The sequence below is a fragment of the Oenanthe melanoleuca genome, chromosome 4 (assembly GCF_029582105.1).
Source record: "Oenanthe melanoleuca isolate GR-GAL-2019-014 chromosome 4, OMel1.0, whole genome shotgun sequence".
NCBI lineage: Eukaryota > Metazoa > Chordata > Aves > Passeriformes > Muscicapidae > Oenanthe > Oenanthe melanoleuca.
The window spans coordinates 38,306,418-38,328,647 of record NC_079337.1 but is presented as its reverse complement, the minus strand read 5'-3'; the positions used below and the strand labels follow the sequence as shown (position 1 = coordinate 38,328,647).

At 37.6% G+C, this 22,230-nt stretch overlaps 1 protein-coding gene across 1 annotated transcript in view; it reads right to left on the bottom strand.

The window, feature by feature from the left end:
* The window catches only part of TENM3 (teneurin transmembrane protein 3), a 347,891-nt gene that overhangs the window by 49,131 nt on the left and 276,530 nt on the right, over positions 1 to 22,230 (bottom strand). Inside the window, exons 15-19 of the mRNA XM_056490446.1 lie at positions 16,974 to 17,000; positions 14,378 to 14,524; positions 6,673 to 6,889; positions 5,501 to 5,620; positions 4,841 to 5,102 (exon numbers count right to left, since the gene is read on the bottom strand). Coding sequence (XP_056346421.1) covers positions 4,841 to 5,102; positions 5,501 to 5,620; positions 6,673 to 6,889; positions 14,378 to 14,524; positions 16,974 to 17,000 — 773 coding nt within the window. The remainder of the gene's footprint in view (positions 1 to 4,840; positions 5,103 to 5,500; positions 5,621 to 6,672; positions 6,890 to 14,377; positions 14,525 to 16,973; positions 17,001 to 22,230) is intronic.

Sequence of the window (22,230 nt, the reverse complement as noted above, 5' to 3'; positions counted from 1 at the left end):
AGAGGCAAGTGATTGTGAACACATTCCTTTTCTGAGACTTTGAAGGAAAAGCACAAACCACCCAGGAACAAAAGACAAATTCCTCCTCAAGACATCAGCAGGACTCTCATATACTGCACATTAAAACTAGTCTGACAGATGGAGGTCTCTGTAAGCAAGAGGAGAAAAAGAAATAATATGCTTGTAACAGGACACAATTTAATGGACTTCAGTGGTCTCCTGTTACGACCATTGCTTCTTTTACAACTGCAACTGTGGAAGAGCAGTGTTAAACACATAGGTGGTCTTCCAGTACTCTTGGCTGAGATAACAGGCAATAAAGAGGACACCTTGAAGTTTCAATTTTCAAGAAATTCCACTGTGTATTTGGATTACTATCAAATTAGAAACTAGGACACTCATGCAGTTCTCAGCGAGGTTTAAAACAAAACCTAAACCCCTATTATTAGTTTCTGCAGAAGCCTCAAATGCCTGCTGGAAATCTGACTTATAACTTCCTTTTTTCCCATAAAATATCCCCTGTAGTAACTTATTTTCTTGAGAACTTTAGAAATGTATAGGTAAGGTTATGCAACTCAATCTCCCTCCCAGAATAAAGAATTACAAAGAGAATTAAACAGTTTAATGTTCATCCAAAAAGGTAAATCATCAGGCACAGCAGAGAGCTCCTATGGGAGCCATGACAACACATCAATTGTAAAGCAATCGGGAAAGTCACCGGGAATAAAAGTCACATCAGGAATCACCAACACAAGCAAGCTGTCTGTACTTCACCTTTTCCAGACTGAGTATCAAACTACCTTCAGAAAGGCTGATACCCTAAGGGGACTGAGTTATTGCCCAACCACCAAATTCTAATGGCTGACATTTTACTTATGGGACAGTGATGAAATATTTAATTTAGGGGGCTGAGATAAGGGTCACCTCAATTTTCACAGAGTTTGTTGTCCTGAGAGTTCAAGCTGGGTCCAAGTCACATAAATTGTGCAAGGCTCCTCGTCTCTCCTGGCCAGCAGGACTAAAGCTCTCCAGGCTCTACAATGCTTTCCTGCTCCAAAATATGAAATTATTCAACTGACATGCTCTGATGGTATTAAGAACACTGAATAAGTAATTCAGTTAGGGGGAGAAATGCCTGCTGTGTTGTTGTGATTTTTCTTTTGGCAAACTGAACAAATTCAATAGAGGATTTGAGGACAAATTTCACTAACAAGTGCAAACTTTAGTCTTAGTGTCAGAAAAAGGTTGTTTGCTGAGAAGTAGCAGCCAAACTGCTGCATTAAAAAGTAACATGATCTAGGTTTGAGAGGGGAAAAGATGGCATTTTTAGATACTGGCAACTGCTGCTATTACATAAAGGCTCATATTAAGGACTACCAAAATTATACTTTAAGTAGAAGCTGAAACTGCTCATTTCAAGACAGAAAAAATGTTTTCCTTTAAAAAAAAAAAAGCCTTCCCCTACAACTGAGGCTCTTAAATTAGCATTTAAATCAAGGAGAAATAAAAAGGGTAAAATTACTTGTTTTTTCTAGACTTAAAACATGGTTTCAGTACCACAGAGAAGAGGGGTAGGAAAAAGTCACATACATATAGAAATATAAAAATGTGTCTATAACAGAATAAAGAAAGAGGTATGTATGAAATCTCAAATAGAGAGTAAAAGAGAAGAAAACCATAAAATGTGCTGCAAAAGAAGGAGATACATAAATGGAGATATTCAGTTCCACAAATAATCTCCATTTTTTTTCTCAGTATAAAGTTGAAATTCTGAAGATTTTAGGTAGGTAAAACTAGGGTGCAGCATCCACAGAATACTAATATTTTTAGTATTTTTAGATATCCTATTATGTTGTTAGTTTAAATGTTAAGATTGGTTAATTTCTTTGCTGAAAATCTAGCCACTCTGAAATTATCAATAATTATTTTTATTAAGTCATAGAGGCTCATATTTTATCTTGAATTCCTCTGAATTCCTAAAGAAATTTTGCCAACTTCTGCCACACTCCTGCCAGTAGTGAGGGTCTGAGGAAAAGAACCTTGAATATATAGCTTGAAGGAAAATATCAAGTTTTCATTCTCTCATACACTTGAAGTGATGGAAACAAGAGGCTCAGGAGCTGCAGAAGGCATCTTGCAAGCACACGTAAAAGTGGATAATAGAAGTTTAGGAGAGGGAAACCCTTAAATACTCAGTTTCAGAAGTGCTCACTATGACTCACATGGGTTTCTGCCAGACCACATGGCAATATATGGAAAACAGACATTTTAGGAAATTATTAGGAAAAAGAGAGAAACAATATTACCTAATACATAAAAGCAGCTCCAGCTTAACCTGAACTCCCTCATCTGAATGCAGTTTATTGCCTCATTCCACTCTGATTAATCTCAGCTACTTAAGTCTAGGCAAAGCATGGTAACTTGCAATTAATAGTAGATAAAATCATGCCTAAGCAGTCCAAATTTAGTTAACATGTTATTATCAACCCTCTTGAGTAATGATCTGTTGGGTCTGTGATCACCTCTTTACCCACTGTGTTTGTTCTTTCCCCTTGCTTGCCCTCTTTTTTTTTTTTTTTTTTTCCAGTTTTCTTTCGTGCTGCTCCTTTGGCACAGACTTTAATTCCCCCTCTGATCAATTTGGGATTCATAAGCCACTAAGTACACTCTTGGAAACATTATCTCCAAGGGATGATGAAGCACTTCAAGGGATGATGATTACAGCAGCACATCATTTTCTCCTGCAGTACGTGACAGTGAGTGCTGTCACAGCACACGAACAGGGTGGCTAATACTGACTGCAAGAACACAGGGAATGGCTTATTTCTCTGTGCTTTCCTCCAGCCTCACAGACTTTAGATTGGCATTACCCCTTTTTATGTGGAAAGATCAGCAGCAGTTCCTCTGGAGCTGAACATACAGTTTTGAATAGAATCTAGCTCTGCCCATCTTTTATGAGAAGAGTGATTTTTTCAGGTGACAGATTGTTGAGCATTATGCATTTCTGAGGGGAACCTGACCTGAAGGGGTACATGCCAGTCACAGTTGTGCAGCTCCCACTTGGTGAAGCAGAAAATTATGTGTGGGAAATTTATGCATGGGATAAGCAAAGAATATAGAAGAAAACACTGCTTAATGTTTTTTTACATAGTACTGAACAGGATTTTTGCACACATAACAAGAGTACCATTTTCCCTCATCATAAATCACCCAGCAGCACCAATTGCCTAGAATCCACTGAGAGTATCTTTCCTTCCAGCTGGTTTCCTAGGGAGACAACTTGACCCAACAGTCCCGCCAATCAGACCTCCCACCTCACAAATTTTGAACCTGGTAGACAACTTCAACCACATTTTAAGTAACAGTAGAAATCCCTAAAGATAATTCAGTTCCTTTATGTTTGTAAAAAAGAGGGTTCTGGTAGGGAAGAAGTAGTCAATTTGGGACCCCCACGAGAAAGAAGAAAAGGCTGAATGCAGTCTGTGGGGAAGGACTGGATGTGACAGACAGATGGAATTACAGCAGTGGGTGGGAATTAGTAGGAATCCAGACCTCATTAGTCCCACTGCTCAGGAAATAACCTGTTTACCTAGAAACTGCAAGTGTTTTTTAAAACTTGTATTTTCTGACATTCTTCTATCATAATTTTTTTCTTGATTTATAACTAGCTAAGCCATTTTCCATAATTTCAGGAACTGAATCTATCTTCTGTTGCCAAAACATGTAAATCAGAGCTGTTTTTCTGTGGACTCTGTTTTGCAAATACTTTCTTTTAATTGACTTGCAGCTATCAAAGGCACAGAAATGACAGTGAGGATAAAAGCAACAATTTCCTAGCACAGTCTAGATTTGTATGAGTGTTTAGTTGTAATTTTCTTACATCTTTCCTTTAAAACTGCTCCTACCATGAATTGCTTAATGATTTAGCTCTTTTCTTAAGAGCTCTGCATGAAAACATTTGAATACATTTTCAGTGTTTCTCTTGAAGAGGCAAGGACATTTCTTAGTGAGTATGAAAAAGAGTGCTCTATGTAATTATGACATTGTGGAAATAGAGGCAAGAAAAAGAGAGAGAGAGAAAGAGGGAGGCAGAAGAAGGACTGTTTCACTAGGAAAAGTTCAAAAATCAACACTGTGACATATATTACTTTTTAAAATGCAACTGAAATGCTTTAAGAGCCAAGAGACTATTAATTTTACTAGTGATTATTATTTGAGATGGAGGAATCTAATATACCTGTCCTGGGAAAATTAAAAACCAACCAATTTCAACCGTAGCTTTTTCCACTTAAATCAAGGTTGGGATGTTAAGTTTTACTTTTGGTATTCCAAGTTCTGAAGAAGTTGATTAGACCACAAGCTCACTGGCTTGTCTGCAGTGCTGCAGTGTTCTTTTACTTTATAAAAATCTGTGTGTCATGCTATTTATTAGGACTAAACAGATACTTAAAACTTGTGTGTGTTTAGGACACAGTGGAAAAAGACCTTTTGTTTTCAGTCTCTAAGGTGACTTCTAACAAGAGGGCAATTCTAAAAGGCCAATGTACTATAGTGTGTCCTTTTTCTGGGCCAGTGTTTGAACACTAAACACATTCTGTAAACTAAGTGATGAAAATAAATGTAAAACTGATGTACACACAGCTTTCTTACTTTACTTTTTCAGATGAAATTTTAAAAACAATCCCACAGAATAAATAAATTGGTCTGAAAATAATCACATATTGCAAATTCCTAGCACTTACTCAGCATTACTTATTTTTGAACAGCAGTGCACTGTTTTCCTTCTGGTTGCTGTACACTGGCCTGGGATAAAATGGTGTTTACTTGAAGCACACCTTACCTGTGTCTCTGGGATGATAGGACTATCTTCAGGAGAAATTCTAAAGAAAGTGGATAAAGGCGATGACACAATAACAGGGTTTGGCCTTACAAATCCACTTAGATCACAACTAGGAATGTCATTCTCTTCCTTCTTCATGACAAGGGTATCCATGACATAAAAGACATTCCAGGGAATCCATACTGTGTGATACTGTGTCAGGAAGGGCGATCGCTCGAACACCAGTGTCAGAGAGGCACCACCATTCGCTACCAAGTCAAACCTAGGAAAAAACCCCAAGAGGGCTAGCTAGTCAGCAAATTCCCAAAGCCATCCACAGCCTCTATTTTACTGATTGATTCTTCATTCCATTGTTCTGCTCTGAATGCAGAATGGCTCTACTGGGAACAACGGAGAAATCAATTAAATTACATTACATTATACTGCACAGAGAGAACAGAGAATTTGGGATGCTACGTTTAAATTAAGCAAGTCCTCCTACTTCTAAAGTAGATAATAATCAGTGTGTTTTACATTTTAACAATGTACAAAGTACAACTTTAGTCAATCAGTTTGCTAATGTCTTGTTTTCCTTTATTTTCTCATCTCAGTTTTACAAGCAGCTCTTCAGTAACACCTTTGCTGTGTTTATGACTTATAAGTGCTTCAAAAGGAACTTACATTCCGTCCTGGCGAGTGATTGTATATCCATAGTCTGGGTAGTGTAGGAAGGAAACGTTGACTCCAATGAGTGGTGTTCCATCAGCAGTTAATACTTGGCCTCTTATGACAGATGCAAGACTATGAAAAAGATGCAGGGTCAAATTACAGGTTTGGGCGTTTTTGTTCTTTTTGAACAAAAGCTAGTGAGTGAACACACACACATCCACCCTCACCCACCCACCCCTCTCCACATGCTATCAGCTATCATCTAAAAACATTCCTCAGACTCTAACCCTTTTACAAGTTCACATAATTTACACTGTATAAACAAATGCCTTAGAATCTGCAGATAATAATTTTGTTTCAGTATTGTTGATTTTACTTTGGTTTATTTTGATTGTACTGAGTTACTAAGACCAGAAATTAACTGAAGAATTTTAAGAACTTATAAACTCTATATGTTCTCACTATAAGTCATATTTTTGGCAGACTCGTAAAGAAAAATGTACTTTTCAATTAGTATCAAAGCAATCTGTAAAACTGCAGGGACTATGAAGTAGAAAATTTAAAAGAGCAATAAGGAACATTGGTGCAACAACTTTTAATCAACTGCTGTGCCCAAACACATTAATGCTGTTAAATTACTGCAAACGCAGTAGTTCTAGTGTAAATCATCCTCTTTCACTCAGTGAGATCCCAGACACCTGCTTCCTGTTACTGGCTTATTTTCAGGTCATTACTGCTTCATAGAGCACCAGTCAAATAGTTTATGCAATTATACTGTCGTGCACTTAACGGTTCTATTACATTAATTCATAATTTATATTATTTAGTGAGCTCAGTTTAAAAAGTACAGCTTTGCTTTTCCTTCTGAAGTGTTTTCATTGCTTTGATGTATTTCCAACTGTGCTAGCCCAAATCAACTGGTTAAATAAAGATTTATTTAATCATTAATGAAGTGCCCTGTTAGAATACAGATACTAAGCATGGCAAGTACCTTGTGTAACCTAGTGGCACTGGTATATTTTGCAGGAAATGAGACAAAACAAGCAATTTGATATATTAAGAGAAAAGGTCTTTGGTCAAAGTCCACACCAGAAATTCACGGTCATAGCGGATCTTCTTCTCATATGGATCTCACACTCTCCAGTTTCTTTTGTGCTCCTGAGTACAGGAGGAGTCAGGCTCACCTTTTATTAAAAGGGCTTTCCCCAGGTATGACATGGGTGCTGTCTGCTCCGATGAGGAAACTGATCCGGTCATAAAAGGCTTTGGCAGCTTGCTGAGATGGTGACTGCTGGCTTTGGCTGATGATGTCTTGGGGATCAGGCAGTCCACGACAATAAGGCTGGTTTTGGCAAGAACTCTGCAAACAGCAGTCAGGATCCATACAGTCAACTAGCCCATCTGTTGGCAGAAAGTCACACAAATGAACGAACTCTTCCTCCTGCCCCTGTGCATTGGAATGAGCCAGCCAGCAGGGAGATGAAAAAATTATGTAGTATGAAAGAATACTCATAATTAAGATTTTAATGAATCTGCTTTCAATTAAAGAAAGAGAGTTTGTTTCTACTGAGTTCTTAAACTCCCATGGAAATCCATGCAAGCTGAATATACTCAGTATCACATAAAAATGAACTTCTTTATCCAATGCTATTCTAAAGACATGTTGAACAAACCAGAAAATGAAGGCACTCAGACTCTGCACATACTGTTAACTTATAAATATTAAACATTTTAGGTGGGCCTAATTAGCTTTTATGTGAGGTTATTTGACTTGCTAGAGAAAAGAAGTAACTCCCACTCTGCTGTTTTCCTCAAGTTTTTTTAGCAATATCCATGCTGCAAGTAGCTTTAAATATTTCACAACATGTATCACGGTGGATTCCTTTATACCTTGGCAAAAAGATTTTGTTAGTAGTGGCAAGGCAATTTCCACAAGTTTTTTACATGAAAATGTATGAGAACAAAATCTGTATTTAACATTTAGATTTTATTCTGAATAAACTTATGGGAGATGCTAGCCACTATAAACAAGATTTAAACACATGGGTGCTTTTTGCTTCTGTGCTGTAATATTCCCATATGCAGAACATTAGGTCTGTCACATCACTGAAAATCTAATTTGATCAAAGATTAAAATCAAGATCAAATTGATAACTACTAATTTGCTGTAAGTAAAGTCATAAGGAAAATGAGCCTGGAAACGTCAGCTACAGAAAATTTGTAGATGAATGTAATCTGGTATCACAGAGCTGATAATTGTTTCCCCAAAAGAACAGCAAGACTGAAATAGCTCAAACATTTTATTATTCCATTTAGATTAGACAGGGAGCTTGCTTGCTGCACTGAACTGAAAAACATACCAATGTAGCACTCGGAGGAAGCCCATGACTGCTTATCTCACAAAAGAATCTCCCTTTAGAGTAAAACTTCTTTCTGAAGGGAAAAATATCATCCATTTTTGTTCAAACATATGTTGAAAGAGTGTAAGTAAACAGAGATCTTCTATAGGTATTCTTCTAAGTATTGCTGTGCTATGTGGATCAGTTAGACTGGCAAAATAGTAAAGGAGTGGGATTTCTATTCTGTTCTTGCACATCTAAAATGCTTATTTAGCTTGCCTGACTTTGAAATCAATTCAGGGAAAATAAAAGGGCTGAAAAAAGCATCATTAAGTATATCAAAGTTAAAACTTTTTAAGAGATAAGAGAGAACATTGATTTTTCCTGGGATGAGCATATGCCAGAGGGTCACATTGCCATTCAGACAGACACTGACAGGCTGGAAAAATGAGCAGACAGGAACCACATGAAGTTTCCACAATGAGAAGTGCAAAGTTCTGCACCTGGGGAAGAACAACCTCCTGCACTGTAACAGCCTTGTGGAGAAGACCTTGGGAGTCCTGATGGACACAAAACTAACATGAGCCAACAACACATCCTTGCAGCAAAGAAGGTGCCAACCCCATGCTGGGCTGCATTAGGAACACACAGCTCTGTGTGCAGGCTTGGCTTTCTGGTACAAGAGACATGGACATACCAGAGAAAGCTCAGTGAAGGGCCAAGAAGATTGTTAAAGGCTTGACACATCTCTCCTATTTGGAAAGGCTGAGGGAGTTGAAAGCCTGGAGAAGAGAAAGCTCAGGGGTCATCTCATCAGTATGTACAGATACCTGATGGGAGGGTGTAAGAAAGTCACCTTCCAGTGGTGCCCAGCAGGAGGAAAGAGGCAATGGGCACAAACTGGAACACAGGAAATTTGGTCTAAACAGCAGAAAAACATTTTTTACTGTTAAAGTGGCTGGATACTGTAAAAATTGCTCAGGGAAGTTGTGAAGTCTTCATCCTTGGAGACATTAAAAAACCAAACTGGGTACATACCCGAGAAATCTGCTCTAGCTAATCTGGCTTTGAGCAGGGGGTAGGACTGGATGCTTTCCAGAGGCCTTTCCAACCTCAAATAGGCTGTGACTCTTGTGATTTTCTAGTCTCATTCTTGTAAAATATGAAACCCTTTCCTAGCTAAAGTACTGACCTCCCTTGTTGGTTTTAACTCCAGAAGCCTGGATCAGTGTCAAAGCTGGGGGTACTGATGGTTAAAAGAATATTTTTGGGGTTTTATTTATCTGAATGGTCCCCATGCAATATATGGTGCAATTGCCAAAGAAATGCTCAAATTTCTCCATTCATCTTTGTTAGTTTATAAAAAGCAAATGTACATCTGGAGTATAGTCTGCAGGTCATAAAACTGCATGAGATTGACACCTTCTGAACTAATCAGCTGGAAATGCATTTTTACAAGCCTCTCCACCAACATCAATCAGAGAAAGAATCTCATTTTCACCAGCCAAGATACAGGGATATACTGTTTGTTATTTTCCTGTGGAGTTTATCAGTAACTTGCCCAGGCGAGTGACGGATGGTTATGAATCTGGCTCCTTATAACTTGAGAAAACATTTTTCATTCTTTCTTTGTACTTATGTGACTAGAGCTATCTAGTACCACTAAGTCAAGTACTCTTTTGCACTGTGTGAAGCAGAGTAAAATTTCCTTTCTGAGATGGCTCTGCAAAATTATTGATGGATTTTGTTTAGCCTGAAAAATATGAGACTTAGCTCAACAGTGCCTTGTCAGTTATATCACTCAAATATGACAGTGAAATTATAAAGAAAATAGAAACTCCTACAGGCAGCTGGACAGTCATTATCAGTCTCAGAAGGCTATTTATATTTTCTTGTTCTAGATGTAAATGGTTCTATATACAAAAGATGTGATGACTACGTTATTGTTTTCTCCCTCAAAACCTAAAATCCAGCTGTAAAAATCTTGACTAATGATACTTTTTCCCTTTGTTGCAAAATGCACTGAATTGCAGTGGAGCATGTGCTGCTCATAGAAGCGCTTATTTGGAGAGATTCATAAAACCATCAAAACTGCTCTTGTGAGACCCCGCCTGGAGTCCCCATCCAGCTCTGGGGCCCCCAGTGTAAGAAGGACATGGACCTGTTGAGTCCAGAGGAGGCCAGGAAGATGACTGGGGACTGGAGCACCTTTCCTATGATAGGCTCAGCAAGTTGGGGTTGTTCAGCCTGAAGAAGAGAAAGCTCCAAGGAGACCATGGCATCCTCCAAGTACCAGAAGAGGGCCTGCAAGACCTGGAGAAGGGCTTTCAACAAGGGCAGATAGTGATGGAACAAGGATGAATGGCTTTAAACTCCAAGAGGGCAGGTTTAGATTAGATACAAGGAAGAAATTGTTTACTGTGAGGGAGGTGAGGCACTGAACAGGTTGCCCAGAGAAGTTGTGGATTCACCATCCCTGTGAGTATTTAACAGCAGGTTGGATGGTGTTTTGAGCAACCTGGTGTAGTGGAAAGCATCCCTGTTCAAGGCAGGGGGATTGGAAGTAGGTGATCTGTAAGGGTCACTTTCAACCCAACCTGAGCTTTCTTTTCTCCAGGCCCTCTTTATGGGATGAAATGAAAGGAGTCAAGATAGAGGATCCCCACAATGCATGTCTAAAAAATAAGATCAGTGGGACTGTTTGCTTTTGAATTGAATAAAACTGCTGGAACGAAGAAAAATAGTGGGACAAAGCAAGTCCTGGGCAAAAGATCTGCTAGTGTCAAGGGGAGATGATAGCCAAAGACCTAGATAAATCCCATTCTTGGTAAATAAGTTTATTATATATTTAGGGAACAAAAATCTCCATAGAGTGAAATTCAGTGTCTACATAGGAAGAATACAGTTTTGGAACTATGACGCTGGCCATTCTACCAGGACAGTTTTGGTGACTGGCAAACTAAGGCAAGAGACTGGAAAGAAAACTTTTTAAACAAATCTCAGTTATCCTTACATATCTTTTGCAACAGGCTATAATGAATGGACTCAGACATCAAAATGACTGCTTGTAGGAACAGCTGGTCAGAAAAGCACAAACAGCTCTTGATTTATTCCTAAAGAGTGTGCAAGGAACTTGCTCAATGTTACTATTGCAGTACCTCTACAAGCATACCTATAGTATACTGAAATTCAGCTTTACTGTTGAAAAATATGAAATGTGGGGCTCCAAATGAGTTCTCACTCCAGAAAGAAATCTTGGAGCCACTGTGGATAAATCCCATGATATATATGAATCCAGCATTCACCAGCTACCACAGATGCAATCAAAAAGCTGAAGAATAATGGGAAGTGTCAGAGCATAAGCCAGAGAACATAAGCATGCCACCGTATCACTCCTAGTTCAAGTAGATACTTCCTGAGATTTCCTTAGCTTGGGTTATCTTTGCACTTAGCAACTCTTCTGATATTCAAAACATTCTGTGGCACTAATTCCTCACCTTAATTAGCAGCCTGTTAGCATACAAAAGAAAATATAAGTTCACATCCACCCTATTAAAATGTTTTGCTAAGCAACAGCTATTAGCCACTATCAGAGAAGAAGCCTTGGTTTAGACAATCTTTTGGCTGAATTTGAATTATTCTGGTTTGCCAGGAACAGGCTGTCCTGGACTATGCAAGTAATTAAAAAACCACAGTAGTGCTAAGTATGCTTTGCTTTATTAGTATTTATTTTTATTAATTAGTATTAGTATTTATTAGTATTTTATTTTTTATTGCTTTATCAGTATTTATTTTAATTTCAGCAAAGAAAGAATATTAATGATCCCTTAAATCTTGCTCACGGAAACCTGTAACTACTCTAAATAATTGGATAGGAGCTAATACAAAGCACACTTAAAACTTAACTAAGCAACCTGTTCAATAAGGACCCATCTAAACTAAAGAGTAAACAGTGACTCTTCCTGTTTCTTATTCTTCCTACAGTGGTAAAGCATGGCCCACCTTGTTCATGTATAATAGTAACACTTTTTTTCCCCAAGAAGTTAGGCTTATTCCACCCACAGACAGCTCTGAGTTCCCTCTCCTCACAAAGTCATTAGGAGTTTAATTCAGACTAAAATCTGCTTGATGCATGCACTTTCCTTGTGAGCTGCTAAAATGTAAAGAAAAGTCCAGTCAAACACAGTGGAAAATAAAGAGTGAGCCTTAATGAGAACGGAAATAATTTCCAAGACTCTGAAAAATCTGTATTGAAAGGAAGATAAGCAATAATCTTCCCATCATATGTCAATAGTATCTAGAAGAGAAAATACTTAGATATGCCTTGATGCCATTAGGATTTCCTATGGAGAATATTCCCATTGGGATCCTTAGGATGCTTATGTTCACAGAATTTGAATAATGAGTCCCAGAAAGAGCTAAGAATCAAAGGAACAGCAGACACTTTTATTAAAGAATCGTGCTCATATTAATATTTGAAATATATTCTACCCAGTGTAGGATAAAGCATAAACACTAACCACAGTATATCAAACAGACAACAACTGAGATAACTTTAATTATATAACCACTGAGCCTAGTGAGATGTAGATCACACTACCCGCAGTCATACTATAAATTCAGCACAAGTGCTCAGATAACCTAATCTCCCACGATAAACAAATACAGCAGAAGAACACTTGTGCCATTCCCTGTAGCTGTCAGAAATTTTAATGGCTTGCTTGGAGATTAGTGGATTGATTGCAAGAAAGGAAAGTAATACTACTTCTCTTTCCAGGCAGCTTACATAGGAGACTTTCTTACCCTAAATTAAAATTAGAGAAATGCCATTGAAAAATAGCATTATACAGGCCAATCACAGCAAAACAAGTGCTTGGCCAACCCCTTCCTCATGCATAGCTGCATAATGATGTCCATAAAGGCAATATGAAAAAAGGAAATGAGAGAGAGAAAAAAACAACAAAATATCAGCACTAGCTATTTTTCCCCGAAATCATTCTTTCTTCTTTAAGCCATCCTATCAGATTGTTCTGCTCCAATTCCTTGTTCCTTTTCCCCACAAAAAGCTATTATTGTTTTCAGTCTGAAGGAGCAAATTCTTTTCTCTTGTTCTATTTACATGCATTCCTGTTCACTTTGTCCTTCTTCCTCCTACTGCTCCATTACCTGCTCCTGACTCTTGCTGTCATATGTCACATCCTTATATGATCTTTAACATTTACTGAATCTGTTTTAGCCAACTATTGGGCTTTTCATGTCTTTTCCTGTTTCTCCCCCCTACATAATATATTTTTTTCTCCAAGTTGTTTATGCTTCCACCTAATTTCTTCTCCTCGCTTTGTCTCTCTTCATGTTTGCACGTTTCTCTTTTTTCCTTATCTTGTAATTCCTTGGCCCATCTGATTCTGCTGGAATTAGGGTCAGACTTTTTAAGCCCCCAAGTATGGAAAACTGCCTCAAAATATATAATGCATAATGGAGAAGGATAACAAGTCAAATGCTGTGTACAGTAATAAACAGGAGCACAGTTTTAACCATGTTACTTATTTTCCTCAGGAAGTAAATGCTGCTGTTATTTATAATGTTATTTATATGCTGTTTGTGATTTCTAAGATCCCAGCTGCAGTAGGGATATGAGACTAAAGAGTCAACCAGCAATTACAGAGGAAAGACACATTCTAAAACGGAAAGACAAAGCCCCAGATGACTTTATCATCATCCAGAGGCCCTAATGGAGTTTTTATCTCTTCTCTGAATCTGAAGGTGTTAAGCAAAAAGAATTGATGAGAGAAGGGGAAAAAAGATAGACAATAAAAGCATTATGCTGATCTAATATTGGACTGCATTCACATTTAATCTTGTTCCTTTTTTTTTTTTTTTCTTAATGTGATTCTGGAATCATGCTAAGTCACAGCCCCTCTAGCTTTCCTAGATTACAACAATAACATTAGATTGATTCCTTAGGTTAGCAGTCCTGCCTGCATCTTGCTGCAGATTGTTACCTGTCACCTGAATGACAGACTGTAGGGAAAAAAAAACCCAAACAACAAAAAGAAAAGACTACTAGGAGTATCCTGTCAGTTATGTGAGCATTCAAAGGCTATAGAGAGATAAGATCTCTGTAGGCTGGGCAACCAATTGTTTCCAGTAATTGCATCATAGTTCAAAATGTGAGCTCCCAGTTCAGCCTCTTCTCTTGGGACAATTTCCTTGTGTGATCACTGAAATTTTGAATTCCTTCTTTTTTTTCCCCTCTACAACAATTCACTGAGTTGAAACAATGATTTTTTCCATTATAAAAGAACACTGCATGGAAACAAAGGTGACACCTATCTTTTTCTAAGTACACATCTCACCTGTCACATGCAGCTTGTAAGGCTTTGCTGATATGCCATAAAGAAGCACTGAATACCATAGCATATCCTTACAGATCTAAGAGTGAGTCAAATGTGTGCATGGTTCTCCTGGCAGTGTTCAATCATGTGACTGAAAATTCTCTGTTTCTCAACATGTTCTCCCCAGAGCTGAAGATCCAGTTGTTGTCTCTTACCTCCTTCGTTGTCCTTACTGTCAGTGCAGAGAGTTTCCATGGCTACATCACAACCTGCTCCCCTCCATCCTGGCTGGCAGACACAGTGCCAGCCATTTTGGTCCAGTGTGCATCTCCCATTGCTGTTGCACAAACCAGGGCAGCCCTCTGTTGAAACAGACAAAGAAAAAGCACAAGTGATTTAGATATTGTAATAATATAAAAAGAAAAAAAAAAATACAAACAAGGGACACTTATTGGGAACAGGCCTTAAGAACAGCACAAATACTGTAATTGCACATGGAGTGGAACAGCAACATTACCCGGGGAACGTAATTCTTAACAAAGTGGCATCTTTGATTGGCCTGACACTTGAGACACCACTTACCTGTACAGGCAGGAAATAAATGCACCAATCCTCTAAATACCTGCAGGCCAGACAAAATTAAGTTTGGTTTTTGAAATTTTTTTTTCAAAGTAACAAGAGATGAGTGCATAGTGCAAATCCAGCTGTGTAAAATGATACATTTTTCTGTGTTCATAGAATAGATCATTATTTGCTCTATGCAATATTGATTAATTACTGGCAGAAATGATTAAACTCCCTGTTACTATGAACAAATCCCTCCAAATTCTTAAGCAGGAAAATGAGTATGATTTTAGGCAAGTAATAAAAGAGAAGGTTAACTTTATCTGGTCTCAGAGTTGCCGTGTATTCATGTGAAATTACAGTGCGTTAAATAATTGCACAAAGTATAGGCCAGTTTTAATGACTATACTTTATGCCAAAAATACATTCCTTTTCACAGAATAAGCAAAGCCCAGGAATAGTGAAGCAGCTTAGCATCTATTCTAACAAACATTAGGATTCAGGCTGCATACGGATGGGACAGGACCAACAGGATTTCCAACTCAATGTAATAGCTGTGCGTATTTGATTACTTAGGACGGACAAAATGAAATACCATAAGGACCACAATAAACATTGATAGACTGAACAAAAACACGGTAGTGACGTGCTTCAAGACAGATAGCAGAGTGATTTTTTGTGACAATCTCCCTAAGGCTTTTGTGCTGTTACCTTTATATCCTATCTTGTCTGCTTTTATGGCCAAGGAGGGAAAATTTGGGAAACAATTAACATAATTTAATATATCCAAAATCGATAATTGTTTTCAGTCTAACATTGCATTAAAAAAAAACAGTATCTGTCACTTCCTAGTGATGAAATCTGGCATGCAGCCAACATGATCTGTATGAGGATGACAACGCTATAAATATGTAGAATTTGGTGTTCCTTATCTATGACTGTGATAAGACACTGACAGAAGCAAGTACAGATATGGCACTAACTATCTTATGAGAAGGTGGCTACAAATCAGATATTTCTGGACACAACAATTTTCTGCAAACTTTCATCCAAAAACCCTAAGTAACTGGGTACACAATTCTTCACTTTTTAGAACATTTATCTTTGTCAACTAACTTTCTTTTGGTTAAGCTTAGAGTGGTTTTTCAGAAGTAAGTTGCTTTTTTCTTCTAAAGAATTTTGGATTTACTGACTCCTTTCAATCTTGTAGCTCCAAATTACAAATATACAGAAAAAAGTTATAAAGGGTGCTTAACTCTTGTCAAATCACTCATAGAACACAGAGAATCAGTAAAACCTCTTGTGAGGAAGGAAGGGAATGCTACAGTTATGGATGTTGTGAAATTAGTCTTGCTACTTTTATTCTTTCAGAATGCAGCTGCTAATAGCATTTCTTAATGTACTGAGATATATTTTTTTTCTTAGTATTTCTTCTATTTGACTTATGGACGACTTACATATATAACTGCAATACTGACAAAGCAATTTAGGAGTCAACTGGGTACACTCAAGACTTATTGTGTGAAAGCCTGGATATTGCCATATTCTAACAAAAAAACACAAGGAATAGAGGAAAATACTCAGGGAAAGAGGGGCAGGAATATTTTAAACATTTTTCTAAAACAATTTTTCACCGTAACTGAAGATAGAAGAATTTTTGCTGTTTGATGTTAGGCTTTTTCATCCTTGAACTTCTGAACTAAAAATGTTGCATAGACTATAAAAGATTTTTCTAGACTCATACAAGATACAAGTAATAATTTCCTATATATTTTCTACATTAAGATAATCAAAGGCTTAAAAGCCTTGGGAATTCTATTGATGTGTCAGTATATAAACACACACATCTCTATAATTAATCTGTTCTTTAGAACTAATGACATTCATTCTGTGACAAGAGTATCACTTTGTTAATTTCCTTAAAATTTAGGAGTTTGTAGGTAGAGGTCCAATGACAAAACTAACAAAAAAAGGGTTCCAAACAGCAAACAAATACTATCTTCAGTTATTGGTTCAGATTAAATCTAATACATGTATACAGTTTGTACATAAATCTATAATTACCATACAACAGAAGCAAAATTTTGAGATGAGTTGAAAGCCATATGATTTATATTTATAATCCATGGAATGTATGTAAGAGAAGATTCTTTTGCCCAGACTAGTATGTTTTTAACTATATATTAATATTAAAAAAACCAAACAACCATGTAGATAAAGGCATGTCAAAGAGCAAATATACAGTACCTTTCACTATCTTATCCAAATAGTGAGCTTGAGAATTAAAAGGAAAAAAAAAAACAGACAGACATTTCAGAAGTGTCACATGAAACAAGAATTGTTCAGAATTCACATGCAAATCAAGCAGGTGTGCCTGACATGAGAGGTCTTACATTACAAAATGAAAATGTATTTAAAGGCTTTTAAAAATTCAAGGAATTCTCTTTTCAGCAAACATTGTCATGAATCAATGAAACTGTTTTAGAGAGTAGGCCTGCAGAAGCAAAAGGGAAGCTACATTTCTGAGACTACATTTTTTCTGAGTTCTCTTCACATGCTTTGATTTTCTATGTAACAAAAATATAATCAAAGCTAGTTAAAAAATTCAATTTTCAACACAACATAAGAACAATTCCTTAGCTTATGAGCTTTAAAACACTAACCATGTGGGAAGATTTTTGATTTGCAAGTCACTCATGACTCTGACAGCATAACCAGCACACTATCTTAATTCTCAATGGATTAACAGGATTTTTTAGGAAAACTTTTTTCTTCTGCCTCAATTCAGTCACAGTTATTCTTCTGAGCACACAAACCAAGTATGTAAAATAAGCTGCATTATAAATATAGGGTGGAAGAGGGTGTAGTGGGGTTAGTGGAGTGATGATCCATTTCATTTTGAAAAGCAGGTGAAAACTTAGGCTTTAGATGTATAAAAATAAATAACATGGTATGTACAAGAATAGCAAGACTTCTTTTTGTAAGTTCTGACACTTAAGATTTCACAAAAGATTTGAGGAGGCAGATGGATGAATGACATACAGAGCATAAGATGGATTTCAAGCAGCAGGGCCTACTTTTAATACATGAGACACAGCACAGATGGGTAACATATTCCCTCCTTCCTTCCAGGAAACAGACATCCACTGCAGTTGTGTGAAAGGGGTTAATGTCATATAGAAAAGCCAGCAGGTCCACTGCAGGCTACCAAAGCCATCCACCCATGCCCAAGGAGATGGGAACTACAGACCACTGCAGTGGGGACATGCCAAGCTGAGCCAGGAACACTGGATTCAATCCCCTGGTTTTGCTGGGAAAAAGATCTCTCAACACAGCACTTACAGCCTCTCTCTCTTTTAAAATTTGACTTTCCTAAATCCCTGATGGATTAGGGCCCCTGTCTGGCAAGTTCCCTATCATACCCTTTGGATGGGTAACAAAGGCTTTTCCAGCTACAGCCTTTCCCCCAGTTTGGATGAACAGAAAAAAAAGCTGCTCTGGACTCCAGTGAGGGAGGCAATATGTATCAGGAGGCACAGTCACTTCTACAGCTAAGAGGAGGAAGTTTTCAAGTTCCTTTTTCTTGAAGAAAGTGTCAGGTGTCCACTACACAGTTTTTTGGTTTTCTTTTGGTTGTTGTTTTTCCCCTATAATGGTAAGGTTAATGCAAGACATAGTATGATGAAAACATCAATTAGAGAACATTTAGAGCAACAAACAAACAGCAACAAACTAGGTAGCTTTTCACATTAGCCACAAACAAAAAGAAAAATGATACAGCTACATTTCAGGGTGGATCAAATTCTTCTCTTACTCATCCAGCATCATTCCCCTTGCTCCTACACAGCTTAAAACATAGTGTAGTATGTGTGGAGAAAAAAAAAAATCGAGCTTCATTTCATAAAATGAAAGCAATCAGTCTGTCTGGGGAATTAATCTGTCCATAAGTAAAACATTAAATGCCTCTAAAAGTGTAAGGATAGGTAACAGAAGATTAAAAAAACCTCCTAGGCAACTGAAAATAGTGCCTGCAATCCCAAGTCCCCATACACTATTTTCAGAATCCAATCTTCATTAAAAAAACCACAAACAAACAAACAAACAACAACAACAAAAAAAACTCCCAAACACAAGACAGATTAAGAAAATACTCTTTTGAGATTTTTATCCAGCAGTCTTGCAAGAAGTCAGCTCCCAACCACAAAACTGTAGTGCTCAGAAAACAAGTTCTACCTTCCAGCATCCTTTTACTCACGGTCAGTTGACATTAGGGACTATGTTAGAAACTATTTGGGTTAATATGCAGTATTGTAGAAAAACCACAAAGCAGAAAATGAATGACCAAAAATTTTATAACTTTGCAGTGTAGTTTAACTAGCCATGCTGTCTTCCTTATCTTCACAGCACTGCAACTGAATGAGGAATGAACCTGTGTAGAAATACAAAATACAAGACTTTTCCCCCTCCCTGGATAGAGAATTCCAGGTGGGATTTGGAGCACTTCAGTAGGATGGAGCATCTCAGCAGGTACTCCTTGGCAAGGTATTTACACATCTGCCATGCAAAGGTTATCTTACATCCTTAAAAAGTCCAACTACAGACCAGACAATATACCTCCAAGAGTTTTCTTGCAGAGTTTAAGACTGTGCCACTTAAAATCTTGCTATTATATCCAGGAGTGGAAGGACTTAATATAACTCCAAGTGGAAAAAAGGAAAAACAAAAATGAAGATATAAGATTTGTACATTTTCTAGCCTACTCAAAGCCCAAGAAAATCAAAGTGGCATTCAAAATTAATACAAAATAAAATAGAAATTATGCCATCGATGTGTGTGGGTATTTATATAAATATGTGGCAGATAAATGATTTTACAATGAAACAGTGACAGTCAGGCAAATTCACACTTAACACAGCATATTTCTTAACCAGTCAGAACCCTGACTTTCTTAAAAAAAATGATTTAATGTCTCCCATTAGTTTCCTATCAGAGATGTAAGTCAGTGTCTTCCTTACTCATATACTATTTCCTCCAGGTATGACAGAATAGCCTAAGAATAAAAGTACGTATTAAATCCATTTAAATCAGCATGAGTCACATACCCATTGATTTGATGTTCCTTAATTGGTCCTTGTAACACTGCTTTATTCTGATTATTCTGTCATATGGGATGACAATGCTGACATGCTTCTAAATACTGTATAGTGAATTTATATCTCTATTAGTTTAAATCATTATCCTCCATCAGACATCTTCACCCATCATAATCTTTGTAATCTGTACACTAGACTGCAAAATGCCCCATGTTTTTGTAATGTATATATAGGCCTGTTACACTGTCAACTCAATAGCTCAAATGTCATAAATTACTTTGCTGTAAGAGCAGATTTAACCTCATAGCACCACCAGACATGAAGCAAAACCATAAATGAACATGGCCAACACCATATTGACCTAGATCAGCCTAAATAAAAAACATTTTTTTTAAAGTGTTTTTTTACTTTTGAAAGTGTGAATCAAACCCTCCTCTCCACTAATACAATCAGCTTTCTCCCTTCCTTACTGCATTACAGCCTCTTTCCTCTAAAAGAAAACAGAAGGAGACAATAGAACCAAAGGGGGGTGGGGTGTGTGGAAGAAAAGAATCAAAGCCGGGAAGAAAAGAAAGGAGACATGATGAAGAAAGAATTTCAGTATTGGCAACAATGTGGAGTGCTGTTCTCAGGGAGCAGGCTCTGCTTTGCTTCCTCTCCTCATCTCCCACAATTCCTTATTGCAATTCCCATTCCCTGGTGAACGACTGCAGAAGTATCTTTGCTGCTCACACAGACCTCAGTGCTCTCAGATACCCATCCTCTACAGGAACAGTGAATGTCATAACTTGCATCAGTCACATTCACACTTCTACATAACCTTGCACCAAGTGTCATACAGGGAGACAGCAGGTCTTTCTTGGAATAAAAACTGACCATCAGCAAACCATGCTATGTTTTACCATATTGTTTCCCTTAAGTTTTCCACACATTTATCTGTTTAGAGGTAGAAAGTTTTAATATCTTCACTTATTTTCATTAATTTTTAGTATTTGTATAAACTTTGCTTACAATCCATACGCCAAAAAGCCCTGAACACATTAGATGAATATCATGTCAGTGGCCATATCAAGCATCCAAAATTTAGGCAATGATGGGTTTATGGCTACCTGTACAACTTTCATACACTTCTTCCATTGTGAATGTGCACAGCTCACAGTCCTCATCCAGCTCTCATTCTCTCACAAACATCAAACAGCTGATGCCCTAGTAGCAGGCACACTATGCTAATCTAAACAAAGAAGCAACAGTTCTCTTTCAGACTTTCCTATCACCTTCCTCCCTAAGTCACAATTATTTAGCTTACTGTCCTCATACTACTGGTATGAAGCGAATGCATTCTCACCTCATTCTACCACAAACTAAAGCATAAAAACAACAGTGAGAAATCTCCATTCACTTGGTGACAAGCACCTATGATGTGATTTTCTGGAATACTTAGAATTATAAAGTATTTGATACACAAACCAACATTTTGAGCAACTCACACATGTGCAAATCTTGCTCCCAGAAGGTGAAGAGCAGTCAGAGAGCACATCTTTTAAAGTCTGTATTTGTGAACAACTAACAGAAAATGCATGTTAGAATCAAGGGTGGAATCCAGGTCTTCAAAATCATCCTTAACCAGTTCATCCTGTGCACCAGACTTCTTATGAACATTACTTATTACCCTCTGTAAAGCCCAGCAGTAGCAGGGGATGAGGCACCCACTTTATCAGTGGTTTCACAGGCACTTGCCTGCAGAAGAGAAAACTTACTGCAAGCTTTAGGGAGAATGTAGTTTGTAAACAAGTTTTGGTGCTTGCTTTGGGAACTGGTACCAAACTCAGAGCTGACAGTTGTGATCAGACTTCTCTAATCTACTCAAAACTCAGTCCATGGTGGTTTACTCCTCTTGACGTGGCTACCAGATCACCCTTATTTCCTCTCATTTCCACCCAGACACAGTTTAACTATTTTGACAATTAAACCACCTTTTCAACATAAAATGCCAAATAACTCTTGTAATATTTAAACCCAGCATTTTTTATCCTACCCACATCAGACCTAGAGAATAGCATATTGATTCCTCTAGGCAACTGCTTCCCTCCCAAAGAATGACATATGCAAATTCTGAGGAGCTCCATGCCTCTACCAATAAATGTACAGAAGTCCAGAATTCACAAAATTTTAAAGCTACTGTTGTAGCCTGTCTTCAGAAAGGTTTGCTCGTGTCAAATTCAGCATCTCCTACAGTGTTGTCTGCCTGGCAAACTGCTTCCTAACTTGGATTTGTGTAGCTGATTATTCTTAAGCATGGAAGCCAGCATTTGTTGAATTGCACCTTATTTTTCTGCATAGTCTGTGCTATTTGTTAAAGTCATTTTAAATTCTTGTCCTGTCTTCCAAAGTGCTTGGGGGCAGCAGGCTTT